This window comes from Pezoporus flaviventris, unplaced genomic scaffold (assembly GCF_033815535.1).
Source record: "Pezoporus flaviventris isolate CSIRO_AGI_PZ_B2104156 unplaced genomic scaffold, CSIRO_AGI_Pfla_v1 ptg000213l, whole genome shotgun sequence".
Classification (NCBI taxonomy): Eukaryota; Metazoa; Chordata; class Aves; order Psittaciformes; family Psittacidae; genus Pezoporus; species Pezoporus flaviventris.
In genome coordinates this window covers 9563946-9587911 of record NW_026892761.1, presented here as the reverse complement: position 1 = coordinate 9587911, position 23966 = coordinate 9563946, and the positions used below count along the sequence as shown (strand labels likewise).

At 40.0% G+C, this 23966-nt stretch overlaps 2 protein-coding genes across 5 annotated transcripts in view; one reads left to right on the top strand and one right to left on the bottom strand.

Annotated features, from left to right (window-relative positions):
• SPO11 (SPO11 initiator of meiotic double strand breaks) overlaps positions 1 to 23966 on the bottom strand; it is a 41659-nt gene that overhangs the window by 13289 nt on the left and 4404 nt on the right. For 3 of the 4 annotated variants that reach the window (XM_061441463.1, XM_061441465.1, XM_061441466.1), the window contains exon 2: positions 624 to 741. In XM_061441463.1, coding sequence (XP_061297447.1) covers positions 624 to 712 — 89 coding nt within the window. In that variant the 5' untranslated portion in view covers positions 713 to 741. Of the gene's footprint in view, positions 1 to 623; positions 742 to 902; positions 1001 to 23966 lie in introns of those variants that run through there. The other variant, XM_061441464.1, reaches the window with a different exon arrangement.
• LOC133262667 (foot protein 1 variant 1) lies at positions 789 to 2105 on the top strand. Its single transcript, XM_061442070.1, has one exon. It carries the CDS (start codon positions 789 to 791, stop codon positions 2103 to 2105), a length of 1317 nt encoding a protein of 438 aa, XP_061298054.1.

Sequence of the window (23966 nt, the reverse complement as noted above, 5' to 3'; positions counted from 1 at the left end):
GGTCACACTGCGTATCTCACAGGGTTTGCTGATCACTTCTAACAGGATGCAGCGTGAGCAGATACTTCTTTCTGTATAGCACAAGAAATGATCTTCAACATTAATAGCACAAAAGAGCAATATGATAGAACCCTTAGCACGCAAACAATACACACAACAGTTACACATAAAAATCTGCAATGCCATAAACCAGCACACTCCAAAACACAGAACTGCATGGTGCTAAAGACATGCAGTTCCCACATCTTGCCACAAAGAACAACATATATCTAAGTCATTATAATAATAATCATTATTCTTTTAACGTACTTTAAAAGATACTCCCAGTCTGTTCCACCCTCTGAGGCTGAGGCACTGTGTACAGAAAGAGTCTTTAAAGGAAATGAGAGCATTTTCTTAGTGAAGTTCACCATGTTTGTTTTGTCACTGTTTTCTGTGTTTCTGTCTGTAGCTACAGATGTTTTGGAGAGCTCTGAGGGAATGGAGATGCTGTTTGTGGTGCGAGCACCCTTTGTTTCTGTGTAGGGTAGCGTGTCTTCCACTGCTGCACAAGCCATGGTGCACTGCCTGCTGCAGTATTACCACAGAAAGAGAGCGCAGGTGCTATTTTCCATATCCTTTACCTAGGAATGTGGCTCTCATGGCTTGTTTCCCTGAGGCTCGCCTTGTTCCCAGCTGGTGCGTGAGTGGAACACACACTGTGGTCGTCCATGGAGGTTGGTGCAGGCCAGTCCAACTTGCCTGGAAGGGATGAAGCCGTGTTAAAAAGAGATTAATTAGGTTAGAAGATGATGTTCTGTGTGCTGGGCTCAACACTCATGATCAGAGCTCAAGCCAGAGAGAAAAAGCAGAAAATCTTTGTAGAAACCAAAGTCAAGATTTTCCTGCTCTTTCTGACTGACCAATGGCTCTTCCCGCCCTTCCTGACTGACCAATGGCTCTTCCCGCCCTTCCTGACTGACCAATGGCTCTTCCCGCCCTTCCTGACTGACCAATGGCTCTTCCCGCCCTTCCTGACTGACCAATGGCTCTTCCCGCCCTTCCTGACTGACCAATGGCTCTTCCCGCCCTTCCTGACTGACCAATGGCTCTTCCCGCCCACCCTGACTGACCAATGGCGCTTCCCACCCTTCCTGACTGACCAATGGCGCTTCCCGCCCTTCCTGACTGACCAATGGCTCTTCCCGCCCTTTCTGACTGACCAATGGTGCTTCCCGCCCTTCCTGACTGACCAATGGCTCTTCCCGCCCTTCCTGATTGACCAATGGCTCTTCCCGCCCACCCTGACTGACCAATGGCTCTTCCCGCCCACCCTGACTGACCAATGGCGCTTCCCGCCCTTCCTGACTGACCAATGGCTCTTCCCGCCCTTCCTGAATGACCAATGGCTCTTCCCGCCCTTCCTGAATGACCAATGGCTCTTCCCGCCCTTCCTGACTGACCAATGGCTCTTCCCACCCTTCCTGATTGACCAATGGCTCTTCCCGCCCTTCCTGAATGACCAATGGCTCTTCCCGCCCTTCCTGACTGACCAATGGCTCTTCCCACCCTTCCTGACTGACCAATGGCTCTTCCCGCCCTTCCTGAATGACCAATGGCTCTTCCCGCCCTTCCTGAATGACCAATGGTGCTTCCCGCCCTTCCTGACTGACCAATGGCTCTTCCCACCCTTCCTGACTGACCAATGGTGCTTCCCGCCCTTCCTGACTGACCAATGGCTCTTCCCACCCTTCCTGACTGACCAATGGTGCTTCCCGCCCTTCCTGACTGACCAGTGGCTCTTCCCGCCCTTCCTGACTGACCAATGGTGCTTCCCGCCCTTCCTGACTGATCAATGGCTCTTCCCGCCCTTTCTGACTGACCAATGGTGCTTCCCGCCCTTCCTGACTGACCAATGGCTCTTCCCGCCCTTTCTGACTGACCAATGGTGCTTCCCGCCCTTTCTGACTGACCAATGGCTCTCCCCGCTTTCACTAACAGAGAGGGGATGGCCCTGCCCACCCTGGCTGACCCCGCTGGTGACTGCACCTCACGGCTGTCTCTGGAGCTGCTGTGTGAGCAGATATTTAAGCACAAACTCCATAGCATCCAGGTTTCTGGAATAACCCGTGCCAGACTGGCTACAAAGTCGCTAAATGGCTCATCAAGACTTCCCTCATCTCAACGACCAGCCATTTTTGCCTTCCCTTACTATCAGATGTCTTTTCCTGTTCTAAGTAGAAAGCTGACAGCTCCAGTGCAACCCCACTGTTGAAAAGTCAGCTTCATTCCCTGAAACAGAATTTGGCTTCCATTGAGATTAAAGTTTTAACACTATTTTCATCATTTGCCTTCAGCAAAAAAATCCAAAGATTTACAATAGGCTTGGGATATGGTTTCAAATCTGTCTCAATACACTGTTAAAAACTTGTTTTCTGAACAAAAAACAAACCCCCAATTCTAAGAGCCATGAATCACTGGCTCCTAAGGAAGCTGAGATTTAAGAAGAATCCTAGAATCATAGGACAGTTAGGGTTGCAAAGGACCTTAAGATCATCCAGTTCCAAACCCCCTGCCATGGGCAGGGACACCTCTCACTAAACCATGTCACCCAAGGCCCCATCCAACCTGGTCTTGAACCCTGCCAGGGATGGAGCATTCACAACCTCCCTGGGCAACCCATTCCAGTGCCTCACCACCCTTACAGTAAAGAACTTCCTCCTTATAACCAACCTAAACTTACCCTGTTTAAGTTTTAACCCGTTACCCCTTGTCCTATCACTACAGTCCCTAATGAAGAGTCCCTCCCCAGCATCCCTATAGGCCCCCTTCAGATACTGGAAGGCTGCTATGAGGTCTCCACACAGCCTTCTCTTCTGAGGCTGAACAGCCCCAACTTTCTCAATCATCAAGAAAGAAATGCTAAATTTTATCAGGCTTACGGCTGAACCAGGACTTTTATGATTCATGTGGGGCTCCTGGCCAGAAGGCATCGCTTCAAACTGGAGGATACACAGCCAGAGGCAGGCTGTGGGTTGAAAAGAAACCCCCCACACGGTTATCAATTTGGTGCATTTTGTACCTGTTGTCCTTAGGTGTTTTCCTGAGGTGTCTTGTGCTTCACTGAAGCTTGTGCTTCACTGGGTTTTGAGCACAGAGTTCCTTCCCTGGTAGCTTGAGAGTGAAAAACTGCAAATCCTAGAAATCTAAACTGCCCTCACCCAGTTATTGCATGCCAAAGTGTGTTTCAACTCTGAACTATGTCACCGTAATTGCTTGACAGTGGTCATTCTGAGAAGGTTAGCAGTTACTTAGGAGATAAATATCTTAAGGCTTGTCCTTTCTAGAGGAAATTTTTTAAACCCCACTGTTGATAACATCACCTTTCATGCCCAGCAGTCAGTATTACTGGAAGCTGTGCTCTATTTAGCTCACAGCATTTCAAACCTTGTGATGCTTAGACTTGTTGCCAGTGAGTTAGATGATGCAGTGCTTAAAACGTTGGAGGCTGCTGGTTTCCCCTGCTGTTCCATTAGCTACTGCTGCTGAACCTTTCTTCTTTGGTACTCATAAAAGCAAGCCGTCCAAATCCAGCCTGGGTAGGTAATTAAAAAATCCATGCATTGATTTATTCAAGGAAAACCTCAGGCTATGATGATATGAACATAAGGTGCTTCAATTAACATGGCAAGCAAAAGAAAGGCAAATTAATGAATTGAGATTTCCAGATCTTTCATCTTAAGTCTTTGGCCTTTAGGTACCTTGAGATCACTCCAGAAATATTTATGTAAAATCTCTGTAGCTCTTTCCAACAATTTAACATCAAAATCAAGAGATTTTTGTTTGATACAGAACTGACAAAGTTACACATGCCCCTAGCAACAGATTGCAAACAAAACTATATACATCAACTTGTGAGAAGTTAATTTAATGAGTTGTTTCTTCTTCACAGCAGGAAACAGCAACTCTAAAAAAAAAGCACAGCTTAAATACTCAATGCTTATACCTGAGTTAACAAAACAGAGATTGAAAACCAAGCAACAATAACAAACTATATGCTTCAACCTTAACTCTGCACACATAACTGCAAATATGCACGTATACATAACCATGTAAATTAGTATGCAGACTACTACCAGTAAATGAACTACAATCAATAAATGAATGAGCAGGTTCACCTTCTAAAGCCCTCTTTATTTATTTATATATAAATATATGCCCCCTTTCTAAACTCTGCTTCAAAAAAAACCAAAAACACACCAAAACCAAACAACTGCATTTTTTACGTATATTAGCAGGCAAATTACTGGGAAAACAAATAAGGAACCATTATTAAATATTAAGATGGAAGGAAAAATGTGAAAAAGGCAGTATAACCGATGCAGTTACCTCTTATCTTGCTTCTACAAACATGCGTGGTAGAGGTCACCACAGATGGCAGAGAAAAGATTATTTCTCTGAAGCTGTTAAATTTAACACGATGATTTCACCAAGTAAAACAAGGATGATAGGTGATCTTTCAGATTTGTTTGCTTTGAAAGATACCCTGTTACCAAAACGTTCCCTTAAGATTGTCTCCATTATAAACATAGGCTCTCATCAGGGTACTTTGGAGGAAGTTGTGCTATGATATAGTCTGTATGAGCTGTCTGATGCCAATTTCAAAGTCTGTCTGTAACTGCTGAAGAACTTGTCTGGATCAAAACCTGTTGCTACCACTACATACTACAGAATAAAAGAGCTATACAGAACAAAAATGTGCATTTATCTCAGTGCCAAGATTTTAAATCGCTTGTTACTGATTTTTCATATATAAATAACTTCATTTGTAGGATAAATAATACATAAAATACATAAAAGCATAAGTATGCTTTTCCTTTCCCTCACTGCATACCTTATGAAAATATTTTTCTTCTTTTCATATGCAGTCTTTTACATTAAGATTTTATGATTGCCATAGTAAGTACTTCTCTCATGATGGTCCATCCTTAATTTTTTAATAGTCTGGTAGGCACGCCAGTGGACCTGATATGCCTATTTTCAATTAATGCCAAATACCATTTGAAATCCAGTCTTTCAGAAGCCTGAAAAAAAGGAACACCTCTGTAAGAGGCAATGATTTGTGCAATCATGGGTGTTTGGGCCAGGTAGGAGTGTTAAGGAGACAGATGGAGGCTTGAAAACTACAGCAGGAACAGGGGGAAAATCTCCCACTGGCCATTTAAGAGCTTCTTGGGACAATGCCTACTGTGTTCCAGCAAGCTTCAATTTCTTTCCAGCTTCCTTGCTTGTGATCTGGACAATCCTCGGAAGGACAGACCTTTTGTGAGCCAGCAGATTTTACTGTGAATACGTTAGGATGAAATAGGAGCCAGATCTATCACCTTCCAGTTACACGAAAAGTTACTGATCTTTTTCTAATGAGCAAAGCCTGGAGAAATAGGAGTTGAAAAGTCATTCGCTGCTAACAGCTAACAACTTCAAATGGGATATCTCCTTCTAACTAACATGGTTGGAAAAGAACAAACCCCAAACTAATATATATTTTCAGTTTACCTAGCTCTGGAGTGAGAAACACCGGTACAATATTTATTCTGTGGTGAGCCAAATCACTCTAAGAGGAAGTGGGGTTTTGTTACCATTCCTTTTTGTGTGTGTTTTATCTTTCAGCCAAAAATAAACTCTAACAGGCCCTTCTTAAGAGGAAAAGTAACTTTCATCTAACCTCTGTCACAATGATTTTCAGATCTAACATTTTCTAATGCCATTAGGGGCAGTTATGCATTTTGGGTGGCAGTGCAAAACAGGGTTTTGAGACAAAGAAACACTAAGTAAATTTAATAGAAGAATGCTTTTCCCAACTAGCATAAATGCCCCATGCACTCTGGTTCATTGACAATAATTAACCCGCAAACAGGCAGCATTACATGACTGAACATTCAAAGACATAATTTTTACATGCTGAGAAGTTTGAGCTTGCTCACTACTATCTTAGCCACTATTTCTCATTCCTAAACTGGTCTCACACTAAGCCAGAACACTCGTTCAGCCTGATGAAAAAAAAATGGTTGTAGCAGCTCTAAGGCTTGGCAAAGTTAGACAAAAAATGAGAATGGGATTTTATAAGGGAAAGCTGGGCATTCTACTAGTTTTATTATCCTTTTGGTGAGCATGCTGTAGGGGAACATAGAGAAAATATTTTGAAACATCCAAGACTCCATGTATAATAGAATCACAGAATGGTTTGGGTTGGAAGGAACCTTAAAGCTCATCCAGTTCCAACCCCCTGCCACTACAGCAGGTTGCTCCAAGCCCTGTCCAGCCTGGCCTTGAACTCTGCCAGGGATGGGGCAGCCACAGCTTCTCTGGGCAACTTGTTCCAGTGTTGCCCTGCCCTTATCATAAAACATTTCTCATTTTATCTAGTCTAAATCTACCTGCTTTTAGTTAAAATTATTACCCCTTGTCCTATCACTAAAGAGCCTGTCTCCATCTTTCTTATAATCTCCCTTTAAGTATCGAAAGGCCACTCTAAGGTCTCGCCACTGCCTTCTCTTCTCCATGTTGAACAATCCCAACTCTCTCAGCCTGTCTTCATAGGACAGTCCTCCAGCCCCCTGGTCATTTTTGTGGCACTCCTCTGGACCTGCTCCAACACGTCCATGTCTTTCTTGTAGTGAGTGGAAGTGACTGCTGAAAATAAAACAAAGAAATAGTCTTGCTTTTGAAGAACCTACAGGTCTCTCACATACGAATAATAAATATATTATGGACAAAATGTTAAGCTCTTTCTCTGCTGTCTTCTAGATCAAGATCCCAAGGCAGCTGAATAATAAAAGAGGTCAGGCAAATATGTGGCTCCTCTCTCTGCACCTAATGCCTGTCTATTTCTAAGAGAAATAAACACCTATCATTTACCTATTACCCCATTTTTCATTGCTAGGAATGGGAATCACATTAAAATCTGGGCTGAAGTGCTTATATAGCAGCTAAATAAACAATAAGTCTAGGGGACTATGGGTGAGTTACAGCCAATTCCCTCCACTCTCTCTGGCATCTCCCAGAAATCAGCTGCTTTTATTGTCTGTATGGTAAAAATCTGACCAAACCCACATGCCAACAGTGGTAAGTTCTCAAGTACCACAGAAACAGTAACTACATCTAACAAATTGATTTGTAAACATCTATATACGTGTAAAAATCCAAATCTGGTTTTAACTTAACATCAAATAAACATGGTATTAGGAAAAATTCTGATTAAAAAAATGTATTAAAGGGCAAATATGTTGAAACAAACAAATGGAAGGCATTTGTGCTAAAACATAACTGGAAAGCAGGAATGTCTTCTATTCCATGTTCATGTGACAGCTTGAACATTGCAGTCCTGGAAACAGCTGCACCATTTCTTCTGGATTTCAAGAGGTAAAATGTCTTGTTTATTTTCTGTTTTCCTTTTGTTGGCAACATCCTAGAAAGCATGAAAACTCAGGTGTGATTTTGCTCTTTAAACCCAAAAATGCCAGCTGCTGTACATTAAAAATACTTGAGCCAAAATCTGTTCTTTCATTTATATGACTGCTACACTAGTGCTGTCATGGCCCCAGATTTATGCCAACAGGTAAAACCTGGGATGGACTTTGGACCTTTGTTATTAACTATTTAATAATGCCTGGGGACAATGAAGTAAGAGAATGACGTAGGAATCTATTATGACACTGAGTACTGTGGGCTATATAAATCATAAAAAGGGTGGGGCAGTTGATTAACAGACTCCTTCATTTTTGGAAGCCTAGATTAACATCAACTTTATGTCATCCTTTAAAATGCATTTGATGATTTTAATTAAGCTACTAATGTTAATTGGTCCACACCACAAAAATACCAGGGGCACTGTGATGTAGTTTTGGGTAAATGTCAACCTTTGCTTTTGAGGGTCCTAAGGCTCAGTATAAAGCATAAATAAACAAAAGTATAAATCAAAAAATTGCATAGATGTCTTATCTTGGTTTGCTCCTTTTTTCTGAAAAAATCATGATTCAAATATAAACATGAATCCAGCCCAAAATATGTCTTACAGAATAGTTGTATGAGTAGTTCTGGATGTAGCGAGATTATTAACTGGCCTTCAGTGAAGTCTTCTCTGCGTTGCCTTTCCAGGATATATTTTTAGTCCATTCTATCATTTTTCGAAGTCTTTCTGTATATTTATAGGCCACTCTTTTCTCTGTACTCAGAGGAAACTCAAACGTGTCAGCTGGATGTCACTGCTGTAAACCATCTCCTCTATTTGGGCATTAAAGAACTGAATAGAATGAATTTATACTATTCTCTAAAGACAAAATCTTCTGGCACAAGGAGAAGTTTGTAGCTGGGGACTAAGGGCTTTTCTACATTGGAAAATTGACTGGAAATGCTATTGCAGAATAAGCTATTCTGCAACAACTTACTGTCTGACCCACAATTTTTCCAGACTAGAATATCCACAGAGGGAGCTATTATGGATAGTTTATTCAGAAATAGATATTGCGGTCTCTTTTCCCACACAAATAAATGCATGGTGTCCATGTATATCTGTAGTAAGGAAAAAGCTTCTGTTTTTTAATGGAAGAATACTTTTTGTCTGATATATAGCATGTGGTGAAATGGAACTTTCAATCAGATCATGATGCAATTGATTAAGATCCTTTATTTAATTTACTAATAAAAGATATATTCTCGTAATTTACTATGATTACTTACATGCTAAGAACATCTCTACATCTGCAAGGCTACGTCCATTACAGGATATTGCATCAGCTTAACAAAATCATTTAAAAAAACCCATATCTAATTAAGTCAGTGCAAAAATATTAACAAAATTACTTGCGGTAGTCTCTGATTGACGGATCTCACATTTCAGTCATCAGCCTTCTGATAACATCATACATGCTGTTAGAAAGAAATATACAACAGTTCCACAAAGAAATATACAACAATTCCGCTTCTGCAAAAGCCAAGCTTTTTTGGTGTCAGCACGTTAATTTTAATAAACAATAAATAAATAATAAATTGCTTTCAGAAGTACCTTTCCTAGGTTAAGAACTGCTGTTTGTGCCTTAGGAGCAGGTGGATGACAGGTCTAGCACTTGTTACCAGAGAGTTCCTTTCTGAAAATCTGATGTACCGTTAATTTATTATGTCAATGTTTTCCTGCACGTCCTCTACTCTGTAATGTGAAAGGGTCTCTCATGCATTGAGCTGGAATGTTTCCATGTTTGGATCCACTCATGAGGACTTCTGAGTGCCAGAAATGCAAGATTGGAACCCTAACATGTCAAGGAGAAGAAATACAAAATAACTGGTGTAGAAATGGCATTGCAACTGTCATCCATCTATTAGTTCTAAGAAAACAATATTTAAAGCTTTCTCTATAAATTAAGTTGAAGGGTTTCTTCCAGCCATTTAATAAAGTTTGATACTTCATCGGAAAGTAAACTAACATGCTCATCCACCAATCCAGATTCTTGCTTCGTGTGGAGAGCTGGATGAGATCATATCCTCAGCAAAATTATAGAATGCTAAGAAGCAAATCAGGAAAGCCAATTCCTAACCCTCATTTTAACGACAGGGTGCCTCACATTAGTGATGTAATGTAAGCAAGTAATAGGTGTTGCTGAACAGCTGCTATTACACTATATTGGTTCTTCTCTTAAGGATTCAAGTAGGAGAGAACTGTTCCTTTAAGTTTTAAGTTAATTAAATGTTTTTCTAGGTATTTCAGCCATATTATAATGGTCAAGACATCAAAATCTTCATTTTGACTTAAAATATTTTTTTTTTTAATATTCTATTGAGATGAGTCAATTTCCCTAGAACATGCTTATTCTATAGAGACTACATTTGCTGGAACGAATATTTGCTTTCATATATTATATATTAATTATATCTTATATATTTACTCTGAAAAACTGGGGCTGTTCAGCCTGGAAAAGAGAAGGCTGTGTAGAGACCTCAGAGCAGCCTTCCAGTATCTGAAGGGGGCCTATAAGGATGCTGGAGGGGGCCTCTTCATCAGGGACTCCAGAACAGGACAAAGGGTAAAGTTCAGGTTAGATATAAGGAAGAAGCTCTTTACTGTGAGTGGGGTGAGGCACTGGAATGGGTTGCCCAAGGAAGTTGTGAATGTTCCATCCCTGGTAGTGTTCAAGGCCAGGCTGGACAAAGCCTTAGGTGACATGGTTTAGTGCTAGGTGTCCCTGCCTATGGCGGGGGGGTTGAAACTGGATGATCGTAAGGCCCTTTCCAACCCAAACCATTCTATGTTCTATGATTCCAGCAACCTGGATTTACCATATTATACTGTGACTTGCAAAAACAATAGTAAGAAAAACAAAATGTTGCCTTTGGGATACCTTAAAAATATTTTGAGTTTCTACAGTTTTCAATAACTCTTGATTAAAAAGATTTACAATCTAAAAAAAAATTTCATATATATATTCATATACATTATATTTTCTGACAGAGAAAGGCAAAACTATACAAAGGCATTTTTGCCAACAAACCCACAAAAGAATTGGCAAAGGAAAATAAATACTCAGACTCACACATATTAGCAGTAAAATGTTAATACGAGTAATTAACCCGAGGAAGACAATTGCACCACATTAGTTGTCTGGAAGGATCCAGATCCCTACAGATTTGTATTGGGATTACTGACCCACTACTGAATATAGGCACTTCTGGCCTGGCATTTGGAAGTAATTCTGACAGTTCTAAGAAGCGCTGTGCTGACGGTATTTTTTTCTGGGAATCATGGCTCTACCCATGGGAGCTGATGGGAATCAGATTGTCCACTCATACTGACAAAATGAATGGCAACAAGAACAATTTTGTATAATCTCCTTGGGGAGAAAAAGGCAAAAGGATTCCCAGGGAGCCCTGAGAAAAAAGAAATGAGGTTTCATTCTGGTGCAGCAATCCATTACAAGCTTATTACCTAAATCCTTTCATGTCACTGTTACACTGGAAAGAACCAAAAGGGTGGCTAATAAGAAGAAAATGATAACTAGAAGTTGGAAAGCCAAAGTAGACAACTGTCAGGATAGAACTGGAAGAAACAGAAGAAAGGACAAAATAGGAGAATTCAGTATAAACAACAGACGGAATTATGGATCAAAACATAATTTTTTTCTGCTGTAACAGTATTTCAAAATACTGAAATGTATTTCGAAATTTGAAGGCATAGCCTTCAAACTCAGAATCTGGAGGTCTGAAAGATGCCTGACCAAAAGGTTTTCATAACACTTCTGATATCAGTAGTGTGCATCTCTCAGGAACTTATTTTGCATTCATATTGTACTTATTCTCCTTGTGCAGAGATAAAAACAATGCAACACAAACCAGTGAGGAAACTGTACTCAGATGGATTTAATCACTGACAATGTAGAATTAGAAAAAAAAACCAAATCAATAATTTACATGATGCAAATGCCAGTACTTATAGATTCAAGCTGATTTCCAATCCTAGTGCAAACCTTCTCCCTTCATAAATTAAACGGTGCCTGGTTTACAAGATAAGTTCTGGCAGAATATATAGTCATCATCCTCATTCAATATTAATTCTCTACTATTATGGGGCAACAGTAACAGTCTTGATTTTTTTCTGTGTTACACATCATTCAGTCTTCTGATGGAGAGTTAAAACTGAAAGTAAACGTTGAAATGTTTTGTATGATGCACTTGCAATAAATATATTAAATGATATACTGAGGTCAGTCATGCTAATAAAAATATTTTCTGCTGTTTGAGAAATGATTATCAAGAACTGTTTTTCAGTTTTCATAGCTGCAAAATTGCCAAATGGACTTGATATTTGAGAAATATTTCTGTTTAGCACAAACGCTTATTTTTATTATCATTCTAAAAAGAAAAAAACTCCAAGTTTTACCAGCTGACTTCCTAGGTAAAAGCCTTGCCTATAAATGCAGGGAGGCAGATTGGTGCTAACGATATGTAAAGTTCATATTTGTACTCCATTCTTTCTCACATCATTACTGGCAAGATTAGCAATAGTATATTTACATTGATTTATTCTAGCTATTTACAGTCCCCAGGGCATAGATGCAGAAGTTACTCATCCATAGAAAAACCTGTCATGCTCCCCTTTTTTCTAGTCATGCCCTTATCTATGTGGTACTAGAGAGATGGCGTTTTTGTCAATGGACTCTTCTGCACAGAAGTCAACTTCTCTAAAGCAAAGTGTAATGGAAAAAATATGTCTTTGTGCAGAGATGGGAAAGGTGACCTGAAGATGACAGTGAGGGAAAGGCTGAAGTTCTTAAACCCTTTCTTTCACTGAACTGCATGAGCACAACATGCTCCCAGACGTCTGTGTACCCCCACACAACTTGGCATGCAAAAGGGCAATCAGCAGTGGTGGAACCACACAGGGACTCTGTAGTGACATAGGACACAGTCAAACAGATGGGCCTGATTATACTGTGCCCAGTTTTAGCTCCCCAGATCAAAAGCAGTGAGGAGGTCCAGTGGAGGGCTACTGAGACAATCAAGGTGAAGAGCACATGCCCTAAATGGAGAGACTGAAGGTGATGTGCTTGCTTAGCCTGGGGAGAAACAGGCCAAGGACTGAGCTCTGCCTGAATGGTAGTTACAGAGGCCATAGCCAAGTTCTTCTTGGTAGGTAGTGTCGTATGACAGAACGAGGAGCAATGGCCATAAATTACAGCGTGGAAGGAACAGTTGAAAAATGAGGAAAAAATGTTACTCATTTTTCAGGCATTCTTTGAAAAACAAAACCAAAACCCCCCACAACAACTACAAAAACAACACCCCAGTATGACTACAGTTGGAAATCATAATGCAAAACTAAAAATTGACATCCTCTGGTTCCTTACTGTGTCAGATATCTCCTACCTTCTATATCACACGTATTTTATCACATATGTATGTTATGTATATTACCTGTATGCTACATTTTTGTTTAAAATCCATTGTATGCTATTGGTACTTGACAGAATGCTATTTATTTTTGGTGAGGAATGAGTTCTTTTTGTACAAGCAAAACCCAAGCAAATTAAAAAGTGCTTAATCTCCTTTTTGTAATGAATTCATTGAATTGTTTGTGCATCAGTACATCATGTTGCCCAGTGGGATAAAGAAAAGAGTTGGAGAGAAACATACCCACACCTCCTTGACTCCTATTGTCATGGACTAGGGAAGAAAAAAAAAGGGGGGGTGGGGGGGAGTAAAAAAAAGAGAGAAATGAGGTTCACAGGAAAATGGGAAAAAGCAAAACCAAAACCACATAGGAGCCTGAACCAAGGAGAAGGGAACACAGTGCCCAGGATGTTTGCAGGATGATATCTGGGGCAGAGAGTAAGAGCAGGAAAACAGGGTGGGAACAAACACACAGGAAGAAGAATGGAATGACACAAACAGGTGACAATTCCAGGCAAGACCCTCTTGTCTTGTTTTGGATGATACAGGTGTCAAGATTCGGAAGGAATTTTGGCCATCTGAACTTGGCTGGAAGCTACACATTCCCTCTGTTCCTTTTGTCCCCCATACCTGTCAGCTCTGCAATCAAATGAGAAAAAAAAATAAATCAGTGTTTAAATTCCTTAACATTTGGGCGTACACAGGCAGGTTTTACCTCCCTTATACTCCCTGCAGTCCCACTGATATTTCAGCCCGTGGGAATCTGAGATCATAGTTTGGCCCCAAGGCAATTCAATGTATAGAAGTACATTAAGGAGATATATCATCTTTTCTCACCACTGGAGGGAACTTTTTTTTGCCCTAGCTTGAAAAAGAACTTGGGTGTGATTAAGATAAAATAGATTATGGAGAATTTGATATAGGTGTGAATGCCTCCAGATATTTAATCAATGGGGAAGCAGTGGAACAGGTTTGGGCAGCCTACAGGTTGATGACCTGTTCTGATAAAACCTGGCTGGACTATAGAAGTCATTCAATATCCATCCTTGCTGCAGTTTCTCATGGCCAGTTAGCTACATGGAGTACAGATTCCCGATTTTATTAGAGTTTAACTTGTCACCCTCACACAGGTTATTGCATTAGAATACAAGAAAGTAATCTGAAAGGAACATTAACGTTTTACGTATCATAAAAACCCCGAAACCATTATATACATCTAGATTGGGATGGAGAGGAGGAAACTGTAGGAAATATTGGCTAGGAGTCCTACTATATGCATCGACATGAAATCTTGGCTGCCCACTGTATGAGCTAAAATGTTGGATAGTAACAGAGCTCTAGAGAAGATTGAACCCTGGGGCTTACTGCTAGGCAATGATGGATTTAATTAGCAGGGTGTGTCTAGAGGGAATGAGGATTCTTCTCAGGACATGCCTACACTTGAAACTGTGAGGGTTTTGTGCATCTCTGTTAAATGGTTTGAAAAAACTATTGTAAGATCAATGCACACACACCTTCTCAAAATACCGTCCTGCCCTTAAGATACTCTTATTTTCAATCACTGCAGTTGTTCATGCAACAACAGCATACTCTTTATGAGCTTAATTTCTCATCTTTATATTTCTTTACGAGTTTAATTTCCCATCTGTTCAAACTGCTTTCATGTTTTCTGCTATTTCCCACATGTTCGGTACTGAATCATTTCACACCTTTCCAAACAGCATAAAAACCTGGCAGATTAGTACGCAACTGAGACAAAACTGCACAGTGAAAATGCTAATGCTATGGTTTTGCCTATGATCAGCAGACTACATTAAATAGCACATTTCCATTTATGCAACAGAAGGGTTTGTTAGTCAATAAATCCATGCAATCTCAGAGGAAAGAATTAATCTTACATAATTGGAGTTTTGTTTCAGGAAATTAATTTATACTAGGAGATTCAGTTTCTTAATTGAAAAGATTTAGTGTGTTTGTGTTCCACTTAGCAGTTTTATTTGTTCTTTAATTTGCAGGAGTCCATACTAGGAAATAATTTAACAGAAATGCCAAGAGGAAAGGGATGTGCATACCAGGTTTGTGTGTTGACAAGAAACAGGGTCTCCTGAGCTATGCTACTAGTCGTGACTCTTAAAGACCTCAGAAAATCTCTGAACATTTACGTGTTAGTTGCCCTGTCTGTCAAATGGAAATTGAGCACTTGGTTATCTCACATAACTGCTGTTAGTGTTGGTATCCATAGAACGTGCAGTTGGTAAGTGCACTACTAGTATTACGAATATAACAAAATCAAAGAAAGCAGGATAAGATTTCATGGATGGGAAACACTGCCTTAACAAGAGTCTTTTTCAAATGTCTTTCTCTTCTGACAAAAGATGAGGAAATTACTGGTAAATGCATTAAATTGTATTGGGGGGGGGGAACCTGCCATCTTTATATTCTGCCAAGAGAAGAAAACCAGCATTGAGCTGTACTATGTACAAAAATGTTTGTGTAGTGAGAGTGATCCTGTATCAAGCTTGTGTCCCAGTGTGGGAATTCCATTCGCAAAAGAACTGCAGGGATTGTTCTGTCAAGAGCATCTAAGCCCACAGACCCTCCAGCCTTTCCCAGGAACTCTTGCTGCTTACCTTTACTCTTTCTGGCTGTAAAGCCTGAAAATTGTTCACAGAAGAGCAACAGGATCAGACTTCCCCTCTCACATTTTGTTGCAGAAAAAGAAGAGAGTTTGATCCAGTTCTCTAAAAAACACTTCAGACTGAATTAGACCACAAACAAATCCATATTACACACAAAATATACGCTCACAAACACCATCTTCCTAGCTCCTGGAATTGTTTAAAGCTGCTATCTGCAACCAAATATAGCCAAATATCTTTAAGACCTCATACAAATGATACTGAAACTATCATTTCCTTGACTTAAAAAAGTTTTCCACACGTCTGATTTCAGCTTCCACTGAAAACTGCTGTGGGGAACCACCACCCATGGACGCACAGGCCTATACACATGCACATATTTCATCCACCCCACCACTACCAGTTCCAGGTCATGCTGATTAACACTTTTCACATAAACAAACTTCTTATTTCAAATGTTAATGCCTGCTTAGTGCAAGGTGAAAGTCTATCCAACGACAGAATCCTTTAAGAGTGTTAATTAAACAGAACAATAATAATCCACTGGTGATTTATAGCAGGTGGATTACTAGACCATAGTGGTTGGTCCGATAGGCATTTATTGCCTACTTAACCATGTAAGTATAACAAAAAAAAAAAAAATCATTCTGGTACAAAAGGTGATGAATGTTTCTGCTAAAACAGTCCATTAAGATGATTCATTAACATTACAAAGAGGTCTGCAGCCTGTGTGCCACTTGGAGCCTTTAAGAGTCTGGGAAAGCGAGAGGCATTACCATAGGAAATGCTTTATGCTAAATGTGTGCTGATAGAATCTAAGGTCCACTTTCTGCAGATAACATCACTTTTTACATTTTGCACTACAAGGTCTAAGGATGCTTTGTACTTCTCAGTTCCCCAGCTAGAGAATGTATCTTCCTACCGGAGAAGCGCGGGAGGAGAGAAGTAATAAAAGTCACAGTGCTCTGGCATACATTGGAGTCCCTCATGCTTCCCTTTGAACTGATGTTACTGGAATGCTGAACCGCTGGTTACACCACTGCAGGATGACATGGGAGTCATGAGTTATAGTCACAACAGCTACGACTTTATTAAATGCACACCAAATAAAGCTAGTATAATGATCTTTTCAGGTCAAATAACAGCAGATTCCTGCTGTGTAACAGCAAGGCAGTATACCAGCTATATCTAATACATGGAATTCTATAAGGGTTAAATCAGCGTGTAAATGTATTTGAAATTCCAAAATTAAGACTTCAGTATTTTCCTAACACATTATTGCCTGAAAAGTGGAACTAATGAAGTATGCTTTTTTTTTTATGGATTTATGTTGCATCTTACACCTTCCTATTGGAATAAGCCTGGCTGTCCTCTGCCATTTCACTCTGCAGTGCCTCCAGCCCCCTGCATCCTTCCAGCCTCTTGTCTCCCCCCAAGAACAAGCAGTATCTTATTCTCTGGGGAGTACCACAGCATGCCTTGGCATCTTTCCCCCAGCCATCCCTTGACTTTTTTGATTTGGCAGCTAAAGACAGCAGTGCTTTCACCAGAGAATATCAGAGAAATGTGCAAATCAGTTGAATGCCTTGCTGTTGTCAAGCACAAAGACCTGCTGAATTCTCCCTTCTTCCGCAATGGAAGAATTAATGAGGATTCCTTCTCCTACTTGGGTGCTAATGCTTGCAAAACAGGTAAGGACATAGTATCTCCAAGACATCTGTGTAACCTGCAACAAATGTGTCTGCAGATTGGAAACTGGGTCAGACAAATAATAAGATTGTGTAAGTAGTTTCCCCAGGGAACCAGACTAAGAGGTGTGATAGGATCTCCACTGACCAGAAGTCAGGAGGATCTTGTTTATATATTTCATCTAAAGTAGAGCATCACCCAGTGCTTCCCAAATTACAGGAAGTGTGTGCAGCACCTGTTCAGACTACCTGTGTTGGCTCAAAACAAGCTAGACCAGGTGCTAGGAGCAGAACAAGAAACTTGCACCAGAGCTAATAAATTCTGCATCTCAGTAGGTGAATTAGCCTAGCTAGACCAAATCCTGGGCTGGAGATTACTCAGATAGCATTGCTGTCTCTGCATGGCATTCATTTCCACTTCTAGACACTTCAACTGCTCAGAAATGAATGTCAAAAGTGAAACATCGCAGATACAGAATCTGTACAAGGAAAGGGAGCTGAGAGGCACATGTGACGTCAAACATAACTACCCCCAGAATTGTTCAATATCATTTAGCTGCCTGGGGAACTGGGCAAGCCACATACAACATCTGATGCATAATATATTTCCTTTCTATTTTTCTAGGAAAATAAGGCATTGACTGCATACGTAATCTATAACAATGCTTTATTACAAGGCATGCTGAACTGGACTGACTTCACCTACAGTAATGGGATAACTGTTTTCAAGTAGGGCCATTAACCCAGTAATCAACTTTCCAATAACCAGTTGCAGAAATGGTAAACATCTTTAAAATTAAGTATGCTGATGAATGAATCGAGAGTGCTGAGGCATAGAGATAATGTGCTGTTGAAACACATGTGCTCCACCTCTACATATGCCTTTAGATTTCCCTAAAACACTTGGAAGTCTCAGTTCTTAGTCAATAATGCCTGAGGGTGCACAACATTTGGAAGTGTGTTTGTGGTAGGATCAGGCCTGGGTGTAAGACAGACAGCAGGGAGGAAGGAATACAAAATAGTGGGAGGTTGGCAGGAATACAGGCTAAACCAGAAAGAGAAGCTGAACATGTGTGTCCAGTGGAGCTTGATGACATTCAGAATGGGACTGGGAACTAGGATGAAAGGCTTAGACTGACAGATCCATGGTTGGTTTACAAGTGCTTTTTGGCATCAGAAAACACCAACTTGCAAAACTAATATTTTTTTTTAAAGTAATATATTGATTTCCATGGCAATAGAATTAGGCAGGTTAAGGTACTTCCATGAGAAAAATCTCTTCAGAACGAGAACGGAGCAGAAATGTGAATGTTACTTCATTCACTCCCAAAGAAGGAAAACTCCCCAGATCTATGTAAGCACCTTACCAAAACGCAGCAGAGTATCTGCCTATTCTCTATACAGATAGTTCCCTTTGTTTAAAAAGCCAAAAGTCCCTTGGCCTAAGAGAGATGGAGCGATGGAACACCCTGGTGACCAAGTCGCACCTCTGACAGACAGGACTCCAAGAGAGCATTTTTTAAACTCACTTCAGAACCCAAATTTGAGTCTGACAAAAATAATGTTGAAAACATTATGTCTGCTCCAAATCCCATAAAGCATTACTTGGATATGGCCCAAGTAAATACCCCAGCCACTGGATGTTGGTTATTCTGGGATGTCTCATTCTTTCTATTCAAGTTTTGTTTTTTAAATCATTCTGTGACAAATCTAAAACAAATGCCAAAACCCCTAATTTTTTTTTTTTAATATACAAGATTTTTTTTTTTCCCCGTTTCTGGACAAGTCTCATTCTTGTCAATTCATTTCTTCTAACTTGATCCAAGCTGCTGGCCTTCAGGGGAGTGGAGACTTTCAGTTCTTGCATAGGGAAAATTTATTTGATTTGTGCATTCTATATTGTCCTATGTCACAGATGTTTAAAGCGTGACATAAAGTGTGCTTCACAAGCATTTGGGGCCCATAAACTGCTTTGACAAGGATTCAAGAAGATAAATAAGACAAATTGCTCTGATATGACATAAAGAACTGGCTGCTGCCAATGTCTGTGAATCAGAAAATTTTCAAGATCTCTCTCTGCTTTATACCAATATACCCGTGTCCTACTGTTGTTAGCATAGGTTGAAAGCTTGCAGTACGCTTTTATTTGCACTGGGATAAATAACGACTAACGTTAGTAAAATCTAAGAGAATCGCAAGATTGGTTGAAAGACAGGAAGAAGAATAGTTTGGCTTAGGAGATTCATGTTTAACCAGAATCATCACTTCAAAAAGAAAGCAATTTTACATCAGTCAAAGTCAATATAAAGTTTATGTCATTACTTCTTCCTCTTCTTTATACTAATGGAATCACATGAAAACTAGGAAAAAATTACCCTCCTTGACACTGTTGTTCTTCATGGTTAACAGTTATCACGTCTAATAAGACCCGTAAACATGACAGTATCTAGTCAAAACATTAAATAAAATCTGGTTTATACAGCATTAAACACAGAAATCCATTTGCTTGCTTATCCTGACAGATTAATTCCCATAAAAGTCTGTAGATAAATTCAGAAAAGAAAGTGTTTTTTCAACTTATCCACCTGGAATTCTCAAACAGACTCTCTGAGGCAGCAAATTTTAGTCTGATGCAGTGAGTTGGGTTTGTTGGTTTTTTTTCACCTGCCAGAAATTTTCAGTGAAAAAAATCCTCAAAGGTGGATTTTTGAGGAAAGATGTGACAAAATTAATACTGTGCCTTCCTGCTACCACGTTACACGCTTACCATATTTAATCCTGAAAACTGGAGCTACAGAACTCTGTGCAATGCTTACAGGCATACAAATCAGAAAAATAAAATCACATCAGTGGAGAACATTGGCACGTGCTTATGGACCTCAATTAAGCTGCCCTGAAAAGGCGTTTTCAGGAAAGGCCAGGTCAAGTCTCAGCTGCTCCTTCTCCAAACCTTCCTTTAACAGAAGCATTTTCTCCATCCCTAGCACAACACCACAGCTTGCAGCAAAGAGACTAATTCAGCTCTGCATTTTATTAGCTCCCTTGATGTCCAAACTGCTCTTCCATACATACCAAATATAGTAAACAGTAAATGCTCAGCTTTTTGTTCTTGCCTCAAGGCTTAGAAACAACTTGCAAATCCTCTCAATTCATTTTACGTCCCCATTCCTTCCATTAGACTTGCTAACAGTACCTTCTACAAAGATTCTTTTGTTTCTACTGGAAGTCTCTTAAAGATTTGACATTTCTCTTTCTCAGTATCCTGTCACAGGGCACTAGACCCTCATCCTGCACTTACCCAAATCCTTCCTTTTACCAAGACACACTGATACCTTCCACAAAGGCAGGCTGCAGACACTATCCGTAATCAAGAAACAAAAGCCCAAAGCTGTGAGCTGCTGAGCACTTCCCAGAAATGGCAAAGTGCCCTCAGACCCCCACTGCATCTTGTGAAGGTGTTTTGAATCTTGTGGCTGTTACTTTTGTCCATGATTCAGCCTTCACTCAGAATATGTGTTCCTGTCTTAATGGACGTTCTCTCTTCTTCCATGATCTCTTCTATCTGCTTCCAAATGAAACAGCAGTCCATGGTTTAAGTCAGAAATACCTCTAGTAAATCAGATGCTAGAACACAAACTGCAGCTTCTTTCAGAAGAAACTGGCATTTCTATTTGCAAAGTCAGTGTAATTGCCAAATCATCCAAATTATGGACTTCTGCCGCCTGACCTATTGTCACTTCCCTGTTACATACAATGAAGATGCTCTGGAAATAAGTTTTTGTTAAAGTGGAAGGTCTGTTGTGCTATTCTTCTTATGTACTCAGGACACAGAAATAGGGACAGAAATAATCAGGAAGTGATTCATAATCTCCATAGCTCTTAACTGCATGAGGACACTGTCTACACTACACATATCTGTACTGAGTGTCCTACATCTGGAAGAAAAAGAGCTTGGTCCTTAGTGGTTTCAGTTTGTCACTGTATCTCCAATTTCTCTAGAAATTAAACAACCGAAACCTTTCCCTTGCTTGTGACAAACACACATGTCCTGGTTTCATGACAACACGTTATTCATAAAGATGGTTTTTAACCCCCAAAACAAATGTGAGGATCTTACTGTAACGTAAAAACCTGAACTTCTCTGGACTTTACATTTTTATTTTCATATGAGCTTAACAGATAACAACTAATCTCCTCAAACAAATTTAAGCTTTTATATGGGACTCATAAGAGTCTATTTTATAGCCCCTTGATTTAAGTAAACAAACAAACAAACTGCTTCCTTCTGCTCTTTTCCCGGCAATCCAAATATTTAGAACTCTTTATAGGATGTTAATTGTGGAAATTCATGCTTTTAAATTATTCTTTTTGGGTGCCTTGAACAACAAAAACAGATTCGCTCTTGTGGTCAGACCACCAAAGCGGAGCAAAGTGCGGTAACTCTGAGAGTTTCTGCCCCATGTTCTGCTCTGCTTGTCCTTTTGAAAGGGGTCTCAATGAGGAGCCTTGTTGAGACCTCCACTGGTGCCACTGTTTATAGAGGGGGTCATTAGGAACAGTTTAGTCAGAACAAAAGGGGTTTTGTTTCTATTGTCCCACTAGCAGTTTGACAATGCCTTAACTGAAAAATTATCTTAATAGTCTAACAGTATATATTTGCCTATGGGGCTCAGACAACTGCAGAAAAGGCTTTGGATGAATGCTGAAAAGATGCACTTTACAAAGCAAACTCAGTGCAAGCTCAGCACTATTTAGGAAGCAAAAGATTTCCAACTGAAAACTTAGAAGTCCCAGTCTCAGAAAGATAAACTCTGACAGGGCTGCACTTATGACTAAAGGATCCTCCACTAAAAGAGCAGCAGGAATACCAACCACTCCATATGCTATCACGGGAGAGTGCCAGGTTAGACCCCTGGCTGGTATAAATAAGCATACCTCCAGCTACCCATACGGTGCTATGCCAATTTACACCAGCAGAGGAAACAGTCCCTTCACATTATTTTAAAATCCTCCAGCACAAACCTCTGATTAAGGATTTTCTGCTGCTAAAGCTCTAGGAGATTGCTTGTAATGTGGCAAACCTCCTCCCTCGGTCAGACCGGGAGCTGGGATGTTCCTCAAACCATGGAGAACTGCGGCCAAACCATGCTACTCTGTGCAACTTGGGAAGGGATTTTTGTGGCCAGGGCTTTAGAGAATCAAATGAGTCTCCAACTTCCATCTTATTTCAGACTGGTTCAGAAACGCTGCTATAAATCACTGCAGATATAAAGAAAGTTATTTTAGAGGCAGAACCAGAGACCGAAAATGCACATTGTATCTCTGCAGCCCCACGCAGCTCGACACTGGCAGCTCAGAACTTCCAATTTGAGTGGCTCTATTATGTATTCAAAATAAACTCTGTTAAAAGAATTGTTCCTATGGAAAGGAAATATAAGTAGAAGCTTGAGACCATATTAAGATAATGTTGGACCATATTCTGCTTCCTGCTCATTTAAATGCACAAGATAAGCCTCAAAAGCAGAGAAACTGCAGGGTGCAGCTGTTGTATATAATCCTGCTTCCAACAGACCTGTAAAACTCCGTCTCCAAAGATCTCTTTGCTCCAGCAACATAAGTTTTATGATTCAGGGGCATGGTACATATGGTTTAGCATACACACCCCAATTTTCCATGCAACCTCCCCTGTTAGGATTACTAATACTTGTGGCATGAGTAGTTTGTACAGCAGCTGTGCAAGGGTTATGCAAGCATTTATGTACACATTGGAATAAAGGCTCAAAATAATGGTTCTTTTGAGGTATTACTCTGCACCTGCCTGGAGAGAAAAAGTAAAGCCATCCAAATTTGTCCCATTACATTTTATAGGTCAGAATCAGTTATTGTTGTTCCCTTTGAAAATAATAAAATAGGTTTTATATGCTTTTTGTACATGGCTGAATGTAAAAATACCAAACATCTCTACCTTTAGTGAATGCCAACAGCGGAAAACTAAAAAATACTCTGCAATACGTAAATATATATTAATAAGAAGAATACTGTATGTCTGATGATGGACTACATAAGTAAAGATGATTGTATATTATAAGAAAACTTTACAACTAAGAGGACTTTCAGAGGCACATTTCCAAGACGCTGCAGCACAACTTTGATCTGCTCTCAACAGTAACATGTAAACGTATTCTCAGTGCAGTTTTTCCACAAATAGAAGCCTAAGATTTCAGATATTCAGATTACAATGGTACCAATGAAGTAAATGCTTGGGTTTGTGCCACAAGCTTCAACCAAATCGAGTGTGCACAGAATAATTTAATAGCACAAAATTAAATTCAGTTTTGTTTGGGCTGCTCTGGCAATGTATGGACCTAAAAGTGGTCCCACATCAACCAGTATTCATGTGCATGTATCTGTGCTACAGAAATATATTACTTACATAAAGGCATTATTAATATATAGCAGAGTATGCACACATACACATGCTCCTACCAACACACAATTACATACAAACACACATGTATAAAATATAACACAGGTCTATATTCAAGCCACATATAGATTTGTAATTAATATAATACTACAAATGCTTCAATGATATGAACTCATTTCTAACGTTCTCTGGAGTAAACAGTAATAAGGAATCCCCACAGAGATCCAGTTTTATAAAAGGGCAAGGGGTTGGAACTGGATGATCTTTAAGGTCTCTTCCAACCAAAACCGTTCCATG

Bases quoted from the DNA above. Each gene is read 5' to 3' on its own strand.
- LOC133262667 (XM_061442070.1), top strand. From the start codon at position 789: ATGATGTTCTGTGTGCTGGGCTCAACACTCATGATCAGAGCTCAAGCC.